Here is a 12731-nt window from a genome sequence, read left to right on the forward strand (position 1 = left end):
TTGTTTTAATATTACTTTTAACAGTTTCATTTGTATTCACTAAAACCAATAATCATCGTTAACAACACTTTATGTTGCTAACAACGGTTCTTTATCACACACTGGTTTGTCCCTAAATTTTTCATCATTTCTCAAATTTTGAATGTAATCAAGAAAAACATCATTAATGTATTCTGAAATGATATCCATCCAGGCATAATGTATGATAATATTTTTTCCTCTGCGGATTCCTGATTGCGAAACTTCATAATCAAAAGTCTTTCTTGATGTTATCATTAATGGTGTTTATATATCACCAGCCATAGAAATAGAAGTAATTAGTGAGATTATTTTTTCTGCTCTATCCGCACAATATTCAATTCTGGCATTTTTCAATTGTAAAGGGACAACCACCTTTTTTGTTTTTCTAATGACCTATTCCTGTTGACCAATATCATCAAGATTAAAATCAATTTTGTCGGCAAACCGCTTACATATTTTTATTGATTTATAAATATGTTTTAAACCAGAACTCCTCGATAAATTAATTCGATCTATTTCCTGTGGACAAGCTGTCTCAACAATTTTATTTTAATGTCTATTAATAAAATTATGATACCAGGATGGAGAAACAGTAATATTAAATTGTTCGAAAATATAATTACGGATCACTTTCTTTGTTCATGGTTTGTGACATTCAGCTCTTAAGTATATATATTACAGCTGTTTGCTTTTTGTTTGGCTTGCTTTACAAAATTACCAAAAAATTTATGTTTTATATTTGCTTCGAATGGTAATATTTTCTTATGATCTAATTTAGATAATGTTTTATTATGATAAGTATAATTATAATTATGTATGATTTTATTCATATCATGGTGTTCAATACAATCTGAACCCATATTATCAGCCATATTTTCAATAGTTTCACAAATTCTATTAATCATAGCTGAAAATGAATGTAAAGGATAAGATTTATTTATAAATATCATTTTATTAACAGGAATCACATTAGTACCAATTAAATGATTTGATATATATTGTAAAAATTCTGATAAAAATTATTTTTCTGAATTACAATGAATAATTTTAGGATTAAATAAACCTGTACCATAAAAATCAAATAAAGCTTTAGCTACACTTTCTATTGATTTTTCACTATTTTCATCGATTATTCTAATATTAGTAGAAGTACAGAATAAATGTCTGATTTGTACTTCTACAGCTAATGAATAACAATAATCATATTCCAATCCGTTATAATGTGAAAAAAATAAATCCATTTGATATTCTCCATTACCTCCAATATATTTTAATTAATATTTTTTATTTTATTTGGAAAGGAAAATAATTTATATTGGTTTTATTTTACCTATATTCGTATAATCAATACTATAAGGTATAATTAATTTTTTAAATAAATATTCATTTTTATTTGAAGTTTTGAAACCTGTATTAATATTATGTTTATCTTCATAAATATTGTAAAATTCATTTAGAGTTACTTGTCTAAAATGATAAAAATGATATGATAGATATAATGAATAAGCATAATCTAATGGAATATTTTGTTGTATATATGAGTTAGTTAATTCTGTAATTAAGAAATTATTAAATTCTTGTATGGTTTTAGGTTTCCCATTTTTAAAATCATTTTCTATCTCTTTTGCGAATATTTTATGAAGTAATTTTCTTAGAGGTGTATATTGTAGAATAATAGACTTATAACAGCCACAACATTCATTTAATGTATATGAACCTATATGACCATCGATATAATCTATATTATATTATTGAATAATATCATTAATTAATTTCATAAATTCATTAGAATCTAGTTTTGTATTAATTTGGGTTTTTCTTTAATAAATTAGAATAAATCTATTTATTAATATTTTGATAATATTCTAACATAGTTTTATGATTAATTATATATGTTGGTAATATTGGAACCCCATTTTTAACAGATTTTGTTTTTACATTTATTAGTTTCAAAAAATTATTTAATAATAAATCAAATTTTAGAATACGAATAATCACTTTTAAATTTTGCATTAAAAATTCGTAAAAAGAAGGCCATATTTCAGGTCCTTCATCATTAACGTAGAGCTAATCGACGTACTTAATCTATTGATGATAATATTCCTTTAGTAGCATTCTCAATACTAAACATTGATAAAACATGATTTTTTTTTATTTAATAAATTAATAATAATCCTAACATAGAATATTCTGAATCAATTCCTTTACCATTTATTATTTTGAGCAATATTTTAAAATTGGGCTAACTACTATTATATTCATATTAATTATATTTGGTTCTATTTACATTAGAATAAATACAAAAATAATCTTCATAATGATCATGTTCAATAAAATCAGCATGCATTGAAACATCAAACACGAAATAATCTTTAAACTTACATTTACATTGTCAAACAACAATATATCTAGGATTTTGACAGTCTACAAATTCAGAAGGGAAACAGTTTTTTTTTTTTCTGAAGTCCAAAGATATGTTTTAGTTACGAGTTTAAGCATTTATTAAAATAAATTAAAAGATTTTGCACATTAGATGTATTCTGACAGAGGAACTTTTTCTATACTATAGTATACCATTTTCACATCATGTTGGCCATTTTCCATTTCAAGATGGCCAACCGTTTCCTATCGTGAATCTTAAAATTCAAGATATAAAAAACCGATTTTTTTTTTTGAGTGAAGCATCTTTTAAATTCTATGTCGTAAAATGTTGTATTCCAAAAAATATCGATATTTTTTATATGTATATTCTAATTTTTTTAATATAAAATAATATAAATAATTAAAAAGTATATTTTTTCAATTATGATTGGTATCATTTGAAATATCATAGGATAAAATTTGTATGAATAATTCAAATAATTTTGTACATTTTCCATTGTAACATTTTCAATTGCATCATTTATTGCTGCTTCGAGAACCTGAAACCGAACAACTCCTTTTTTCCCAAAAGGAAAATTAATCGTACCTAGAAGTATTTGATTTTTTTCTTGTAAATATCATTTTACATATGCTTTAATTTGACTAAAACATCTTTCAATTGGATTAAGATATGAGGAATATGGTGGTAAAAATAAAAGTACAAACTGAGCTTCTTGGCATAATCTAAGTAGTTCATATTGTCGATGAATTGAATAATTATCTAAAATTAAGACAAATTTTTTATTTGGATATTTTGTCTATAAATTATTAATTAAATTTTTAAAATATTTTTCAAATCAAATTGCATCAACATTATTTGTTTCAGTTTCATGGTATACCCAACCATAATTTGGACTAACAGCTGCTAAAATATTGATTTTTCTACATCCATCGATTAATGATGATTGAACTGCTCTTTTTCCAAATTCAGATCTTTACATATTTCTTCTCGTCAAAATTGTAAAATTTGATTCATCAATGTAAATTTGTTGAATACTCTCTGATAAATTTGTCAATTGATTTAAATAATTTACTCGCTGTTGAATTATTTCTGGTGTATTTGCATTTGCAGAAACATAGCGAAGCTTTTTATAAGAAACAAAATTTCCATCCAAATGACAGTGAATTGTAGATAAAGATATCTGATCATTTGGTATTTCAAAGTGTTCTAATAAAGCATTTTTGATTTCGAGAAGTGTTGATGCGCTGTTTTCTTCCACATAATAAATTCTTCCATCTCAGGAGTAACGATTTGATGATGAGGACCTCCTCTATTTAAAATTGGTGGACAATTAAAATTATTCTCCATAATTTGGTGAGTTCTTCTTCTAATTGTCCTTGAAGACATTCCAAGAGCTGATCCTACTACATTAGGATCTTCACCATTCACAATTGTTTTTGTTAAAGCCTCTAAATCTTTGACACGAGGTATATATCTAAGCATACACATCTTAAAATAATAAACAAATACAACATTTTACGACATAGAATTTAAAAGATGCTTCACTCAAAAAAAAATTCGGTTTTTTAAATCTTGAATTATAAGATTCACGATAGGAAACAATTGGCCATCTTAAAACGGAAAATGGCCATAATGAAACGGAAAATGGCCATATTGAAACGGAAAATGGCCAACATGATGTGAAAATGGTATATAGAAGTATTCAATTTGTGGAAATTTTGCTAGTCGACAGAAAAAAATCATCGTCATACAGAAAATAATGTATCGTTTTTCCCAAGATTTTTCAAGAATATGTACTTATACAGATAATATTTCATTAATTATTGATTATTGATCAGGTTAAATAAGCATATCATTAAAGTATTTCGAAAACCATATTTAAGAAAAAACAACTCGAAATTTTTTTTTAATTTGACATCATTAAAGATTTTTGAAAAAACTTTTTTCACTCCCAGTTTAAATATATATATTTTAAATAAAAATTTACAATTTATCTCATTTATGATTGGTTTCTTCTCCAAATTGGGAAAATTTTCACACCACTTGGTGCTTCGTCCTTACATTTTTTTTCTTTTGTCACACAGCTCATCTGCATACCAGTCACAAATCCTCTTTTTTCTCTTATAAATCCTATGTGGAAGAAGTGAACCAACTTCGGCTTTGTGATGTTTCTTCTGTGCGCTTCGTTTACCCATAACTCTCTTCCATTCTTAAACGCAGATCCTGCATTTGTAAAGTACACAGGATCTAGATAGCGGATTTTCAAATGTAATGGCTCTGTTTGTTGGAAAATAGTTTGAACTTGTATTTGAAATGTATCATCATTAATCCACTCCATAGGAAGGGGCTTCAACAGGTCATAAAAGGCAGTTTGCTCATGTTTTTTAGGAGTGGAGAAAAATTTTTGAAGCCAAACTTTGAAAAATCGTAAAACAATTGGAGTTGGATGTACTTTGAAATAGCCCATGTTTGGCAAAAAAACAACAGGGGCTGACGTGTTATATTTAACAATTCGATCAGAATCAGATTGCACTTCGAAATCAGCTTCATCATTAAACGATGAAATTGGATCTTCTAGAAAAACAATATCAATATCAGTATAAATCACTTCTGCATCCCAGAGAAGAAGCTGGTGGACAAGAACAGGCCTGATTTTGAGGATTTCGGCAAAATCTTCCATATGAATGTTATTTACAGCACTTTTGGTGAAATTGGCTGGTAAGTAAATAGTTTGAGGATTGAGTTCCTTCATTTGATTATAGGCATCGATGTCAGTTGCAACAAAAACATATCCATTTTTTGTGAAATTAGCAAGCTTCATAGAACAAAAACACCAAAGCGCAAAATCCATCATACCAACATTGAAAACTGAAAGGGAGAGAACATGTTTTCCAGTTTTTGGATTGATGGGTGACTTTTGAAGAATCTTCCAGAGGTCTTGCTTTGTTTCTGGTGGAATTTGATACTTAGTATTGTTAAGTAAAACTTCTGGTGGTTCGGTTTCTCTGTAATATGAATTCTTTGAAATGTTGATTGAATCAATTAGTGAAAAAATGGATGATCCATGAGAGTATCCTATGACGCAAAATAGTAATGCAACTAGAAAAATTAAAAATATAAAAAAACTAGAATTATTTCTCTTTTGACCAAGACCTTCCATATCTAACGGTTTTGTTAGACTCAATTTTAAAGAAATCACAGAATTATTGTAAAAATTGTGGGATTTTATTACAAAAAATATTTTTTGAACTAATTGAATAAGAGCTTGTGGCAAAATAATTTTCTGGTATTAATATTAATTGTAAAATTATTTGGAAATTAGGCTCAGATATTAATTTTTGAATCAAATAAAAAAAATATGAAGTTGATTTCAAATTCGATAGTGATAACGATATAAGAGTTCAAAAAATTTATCTGAATAGTTCCATTACATAAAAATAGATTGTAAAAAAAGATGCATCGCCCGGGAATCGGACCCGGACCCCCAGCTTGGCAAGCTGAAATTCTACCATTAGACCAGCTATGCTCTACATTTTTTGTTCGAAGAAGACGAATTTAATATTCATTTCTACTCGGTATCATATAACGTATAAAAATAATAGTTTTAAACAATAGGATGAATTCAACTGAAAATTATACTAGAACAATATACTCACTTATCGCAGATGAAAGTTATAATGATGCTTTAAGAATGTTATCAAATGAACTTCATTCATATCCCGATTCAACTGCAATTCATTCATTAATGGCTTATTGTTATTGGCAACAAGAAGACTACCAAAAATCATGTCAAAGCTATTCCAAATTAGTTCAACTAAATCCAACAAATGACAAATATAAACTTCTTCATGCTCAATGTCTTTACAAAACAGATCAATTTTATGAAGCTATGCGGGTTTCATTTGGTGTTCAATCACCTGAACTAAAAGAAAAAGTCACACTTCTTCAAGCAGCCATTCGTTATGCTGAAGAAGATATTCAATCATCTAAATCAATCCTTGCTGAGAGCGACCAACAAGATGAAAATGTGATGTTTGACACTGCTGTTGTCTTGTTTAAAGAAGATCGTTTAGAAGAAGCTCTTGATAAGTTCAACGAAATTAAACGTATCCATGGCTTTATACCGGAGGTAGCGTATTGCATTGCCCTTTGCCATTACCGTCTCAACCATTTTTCTGATGCCATTAATTTTATTAATGAGATCAAATCTGAAATATCACATAAACACCCTGAACTTCTTCGGTCACTTTCAGGCGAAAACATAGACTTTGACATTGTAGGTAAATTGTCTCAATTCCAAGACCTCTTTCTTGTTGAAACTTTTAATCTTTTAATGGCAATTGAATATGATCAAAAACATTATATTGAAGCCAAAGATGCGCTAAACGAATTACCAAATCGAAGCGATGATGAGTTAGATCTTGTAACCCTTCATAATACAGCTCTTATATCAATGGAAGAAGATCCCACTTCATCATTTTCTAAACTCAACTTTTTGTTAACACAAGAACCACCATTACCTGAAACATTTCGAAACTTATTACTTGGGTATTGTAAATTTGAATATTATTCATATGCAGCAGATTTATTAGCAGAGAACTCCGAACTTGCATTAAAAACTATGGGGCAACCAATGTTAGATTTTTTAGATGCATTTTTATTAAGTACATCGTCCAAAGAAGAAGCGTACCGAAAATTTGATGAATTGTGTAAAACAAAAAGTGACATACTAAGAAAACTTTATACAAAAATTGACGAAGCACACAAAACACAAGATATTGAACAACAATCACAACTTTCACTTGAATTTGAAGCAGTTGTCGAAGAACTAATACCAATTTTAATGTCTCAAGCTAAAATATTTTGGGATTTAGGTAATTATCAACTTGTTGAACTTTTATTATTAAAATATCAAGATTATTGTCATGATAATCGAATTTGGAAATTAAATCTTGCACATGCATACTTCATGCAAAACAAAATGGAACAAGCCATAAAATATTATGAAGAATTAATTTTTAGTGAATCAAGTTTGTTTGATATTGAAGCAATTTTAATAGCAAATCTTTGTGTTGCTTATGTTATAACTAATCAAAATACATCTGCTGAAATGTTAATTAATAGATTAAATGATGAAGAAAATATAAAAACAAAAGAAAACCAAAATTTAAAACTTTATCATTTACCAATACTTCATCTTGTAATTGGTACTTTATATTGTGCTCATAAAAATTATGAATTTGGTATTGATTATGTTTTTAAGGCTTTTAATCCAATGCATAAAAAATTAAATCCAGATACATGGTTCTATGCTAAAAAATGTTTAAATGAATTGCTTAGAGTAATGGCTAATAGAACTTATATTATGAAAGACAAAACATTTGATAAAGTTTTGGAATTTTTGGATGAGGTGGATAAATATGGTAAAAAAATGGATTCAATTATTGATATGACTTTAATAGCGGAAGAGGCTCATGAAAATCAAACTATTAGCTTCGAAGCAAGAGCTATTAAGGCAATGTTGTTAAGATTTTATAGTTTTTGAATAAAGTTATATATAATTTTTTTGTCCTATGTAATATGAGATGAAAATATGGATGTTTTGAAGTATAAACTTGTTTTAATCTAAATATATAAAAATAAGGGTTATTAGTGAGGACCATTAAAAGATGAAAAATCAAACAAAAAATGAATGGGAATTAATTATATCAGATGAAAAAATAATTTATGATTAAAATGGAAAAAATATTTCACAACCAGCAAAACCAATTATTAGCAAATTTGAATATATTAATAATATATCTTTTAATACAGTTGTTAGTCAGCTTTTATACAACTTATTTGTTAAAGAAATCCAAGATTCACAAATTATTATCAATGAAATAATACTGGAAAGTAATAAAATGAAGTCAATTTTTTCTATATTCACATATTTTCTGCTCAAACAAGAAACACAAGAGTCATATTATCTTCTTGAAACGCTTATAGAAAATAAAATGTTGGAACCAAAAATCGTTCAAAATTATTGTCGTTTTCCATATTTTGTACATTATATGTCTGAAAAGAAATTATAAACTGATGGTTATTTTTTTGTACGACAAACCAAAGAAAACATTAAATAGCTTTCAAAGAATGATTGAACTTCACAAACAATTGTTCAAATGGTTACACAGAAATAATGAAGTTGCTTCTTAAATATGAAGGGATTTAACCCGGAAGGTGTAAGTCACTTATAATGAAATTAAAGACCTGATAATGACAGGAAAAAAGCGCAAATAAAATTCTAGATAAATAGACATGTGTTAGTATTTTAAATAAATTTTGATTTTATTCACAAAAGAAAGTTTTTCTCTGACTTGTATATGTCATATACAAAACATCCTTGGATCAATCATCCTCTCAAAATGCATTTTGAGATGTTAAAAAATCAATAATGTTAGAAATTTATAAGCATATTCACTTATATAAGAGAAACATGAACAGCTTACAAATTGCCACCTGCTCAAGTATTTGAAGTATAGGTTGTTACTTCATGAAATGTATTCTTTTTTGCTATTTCTAGAAATTAAGTGATTCCATACAAAAATCTAGGTTAACATCAAAGTCAATGTTCGTGCCAAGATCCTCAAAGCTTATCGTAGGTTCCTCTTTTATAAGTGGAGTCATGTTTTCAAGGTTTGATAATTCTTCTTCATATGAAATTTTCTTTAAATTTGGAGGGATGAATAATCTTTCAGGAACTGGGTATTGCATCTCACTATTTTTTTGGAACTTATTTGTATCTTTTGGTATAATGTCAAAAGAACGGATTGGACAAATATGCCTTCCTTTTTCATCGAGTTTAAATTCATGAACTAACATCCCTTCTTTGTTGTATAACTTTATAGAACGTATAGCATTTCTAGTTTGAGAAAATCTTCCCATAATGTGAAGTGATATGATTAGATTTAGTTTCTTATCAAAATTGATACAACAAAAAAATAGCCGTTGGATCATCGCTACGACGGCACTTTTGTCGTTCGTAAATAATGAGGTGAACTATTTTCGAACAGAGTTATTCAATACCTAAAAAAATGAAAAGCAGAAAATCTATTGATGTTATTGGCGAAAAATTCAAAAAGATGATGAATGTTAAGATAAAAATAACTGGTTTTAGCTCTGATGAAAGTGATAATGAAAAATCTGATTCTCCAGAATCATCTGAAACTCCAACTTTTACTAAGGCTGATACATCATTACCACTATCACAACAAGCAAAAGAAAATTTAATCAACTTTAAAAAATATCTTGAGAAAAATCCTCCTGATCCTTCTTCTGATTATGATCATGTTTACCAAACAATGTCACATGCTTTTAGTGATTGGACAAATAATGTTACGACTCTTCAATCAGAAATTTCCGAATTGTCTGTGAAAAGAAATGAATATGAAGAAAAGATCAATGAAAAAGAAAAAGAAAAGAGTCAACTTGAAAAACAACTTTCAGAATTATCCATCGAAAAGAAAAAGAAAACGCGTGAATTAGAAGAAAAGAAATCAGACATTTTGAAATTAGAAGATCAAAAGAATCAGAATTTCAAATTAAAAACACAAATTGAAAATCTTACAACCCAGTTTAACGAGCTACTAGAAAAACTTCAGGCACGAAAAGATGTGTATGAGAAAGAAAAAGAAAAAACAACACAGATTCAAAATCATTGTGATGATGTTGAAAAGAAAGTTCATGAAAAAGAAGACAGTGTTCAATCAGATATCGAGAAGGATGATGCTGAGCTTAAAGAATTGATGAATCAAGCAAAGAAAACAGAAATAATTCCAGAAATTGAAACAAAGCAAACAAATAAAAAGCAGCCTACAGGTCCTCAAGAAGTTGAAACATATGTAATTAACGACAACGTTAAAGTTAGTCAAGAAGAGATTAATGGATTAAAATACATGATTTCTGAAATTCAAAGAGAAAATGAGGAAATTACAATAGAGAGAGATTCCAAGATGATGGACGTTGATTGTATTCTCCAGGAAAATCTTGGATTAAAGCAAATTATCAGGGAAATGACGGAATAAATTTTTTTCTTTCTATGAATTGATAACTTTTTTATGCTCTTTTAAATTGAAAGGAAATACATTATGCCACAGAAAAAATGAGTGATTATTTTGGTGATGAGCTCCCTGTTTATCAGATATCAGTGGAACTTCCTTATTTCCCTTGTCCTAAACAACCAAAAGGAAAACCTGGAAGATGGAAAAATCATACTCCAGTAAAAAAAGAAAAAAATGTAATCATCCCACAAAATACGCCAAAACCAAAACAAGACCCTGAATTTGAAAGAGCATATAATGATTGGAAAAATTATCAAACTTTAATTGAAGAAATTCAATATAATCAATTAAAATCTCAATCACATTATTATCAAACTCAATAAAAATAAATATTTTTTTTCTTTAACAATTTAATTTATTATTCTAAACATTTGATATTATTTTAAATTGTTTTATGCACATTTTTTACGGAATGAAAATCATTTGATTAAAACGGTTTATCAGACCAAAAGTGTAAAATTAACGTCTTTCTGCAAAAGGAATTGGTCAGACTAAAATCTTATCAAAATCTCAAAGATTAATGTGTCTCTGCAACAAGATTCGTGCAGAAAACATTAGAAATCTTCTTCCCCAATTTATTCAAAATGAAATACCAAAAGAAGAAAATAAATGGAAAGAAGCAATATTTACAAATTTACCAAAAGTGATTGAAAAAGGAGATCAACGTGAAATTGATTTTTGGTTATCAGAAATTGATGTCTTTAACTCTCTTGAAACATTTTCATATGAAATTCAAGAATTAGAAAAGTTATTTCAAATTTTATATAATTTCACAGTTACAACAAAAGATATGAATCTTGCTGTTTCTTCAATGACTCTACTAATATCAATGATTGAACCTGAACAAGTTAAATTAAATGTCGTTGTTGATTGGAGACCATTATATAATCTTTTATATGCATCTTCCTTATCAGGTTCAAAAACAAAAATCAAGAATTACCCAGAATCCTTACCAGAAACTTTAATAACATTTATTCGTTTATGTCGAAATTATTTTTCTGAAACATCAACAGATGAAATGTTAGCTGAATGGTCACATATGTTAGATCCACATCTTCCTTCCTTTGTTATTGCTCAATGTCTATTTTCTTTATTTCTACCAGTTCAATGCGGACAACATTCAAAATGGGTAGAAACGATGTTAAGTCTTTGGACACTTTATCATTCTGAGCAATATGACTTTCAATTTTTTACATTATTTGCACGACTTTCACGTTTTGGTTATGATGATATTCCATGGGATCGAATTCTTCCGTTTATATTTAATATAGTTTGTAAATATTTAGGACTTCCAACAACACTTTTACAGCCACAATTGCAGCCAATTAACAGTTATCCATATGAAAAGTATAATTTATTTTTTAAAGATTGTGAATCAACATCATCAATTTTAAGATATTTTTCAATGATCATTATAAATTTACTTTCGGGTAAAACAAAAGAATTAGTTCAATCATATATTGAACGACTTTTACATTTAATTTCACCATTTTGTGCATCGACATTACAAAATGAAGATGAAGAACAAAGTGAATTACCAATAAATATGTTAAATTCAATTGTATCTTCATATGTAATAAGATATTTAAAAGAAAAAAAATATGGATCAAGACTTGAGCATTTAACACAAGAAGATAATGAATGGTTAGTATCGAAAATATTACCATCAGTTTTAATAGAACTATTTCATGAAGAACCACAATTTGATAGTCTTAAAGAGATTGTACAATTTTGTCCACAAATGACAATTTTACCGATCTTAGATTATGTGCAAAATATATTCGAATATATTCATTTAAGACAAGGTGCGTATCAAACTTTATCATCAATTGCACCAATTGTTATTTATACAAACGAAGGATTAATTGAATTTATGTCACTTATTGAACATTATTTGCCTGAAGATATTAATTTTATGGATATATCAAAGACTTCAATCGTATTTTCATTATTAATAATTATATCGACTTTAATGAAATTCACTGAAGAAAATGAAATTTTTTTATTGGATATTACTGAAAAATGTTTATTGTTTGCTGAACATGCTATAGGCAAAGATTTCGATGATAGTTTAAATGAACTTTTAACAATGTTTTCTGTTTTAATAAAAGCTACACCACCAGAAATTGCAAATAAAATGGCACATATGATTAGAAAGAATTATGAAACTTTATCATTAAAAGGATTACGAACATTAATAGAAGCAATCGAAAAATATGCTATTCCAG

At 27.5% G+C, this 12731-nt stretch overlaps 3 protein-coding genes across 3 annotated transcripts; 2 read left to right on the forward strand and 1 right to left on the reverse strand.

The window, feature by feature from the left end:
• Window positions 1–4403: 4403 nt before the first annotated feature.
• GO595_002661 (NADH:ubiquinone reductase (non-electrogenic)) lies at window positions 4404–5225 on the reverse strand (the record flags this gene model as incomplete). The annotated part of the gene is made up of 1 exon (XM_067915595.1): window positions 4404–5225. The coding sequence occupies one exon, from the start codon at window positions 5223–5225 to the stop codon at window positions 4404–4406; it is 822 nt and encodes a 273-aa protein (XP_067776462.1).
• Window positions 5226–6020: 795 nt separating this feature from the next.
• On the forward strand, window positions 6021–7949 carry GO595_002662 (TPR Domain containing protein; the record flags this gene model as incomplete). The annotated part of the gene is made up of 1 exon (XM_067915596.1): window positions 6021–7949. The coding sequence occupies one exon, from the start codon at window positions 6021–6023 to the stop codon at window positions 7947–7949; it is 1929 nt and encodes a 642-aa protein (XP_067776463.1).
• A 1579-nt stretch (window positions 7950–9528) lies between these two features.
• On the forward strand, window positions 9529–10467 carry GO595_002663 (uncharacterized protein; the record flags this gene model as incomplete). Its single annotated transcript, XM_067915597.1, has 1 exon — window positions 9529–10467. One exon carries the CDS (start codon window positions 9529–9531, stop codon window positions 10465–10467), a length of 939 nt encoding a protein of 312 aa, XP_067776464.1.
• Window positions 10468–12731: the final 2264 nt, after the last annotated feature.

This window comes from Histomonas meleagridis, assembly GCF_020186115.1.
Source record: "Histomonas meleagridis strain 2922-C6/04-10x chromosome Unknown contig_20, whole genome shotgun sequence".
Taxonomy (NCBI): domain Eukaryota; phylum Parabasalia; order Tritrichomonadida; family Dientamoebidae; genus Histomonas; species Histomonas meleagridis.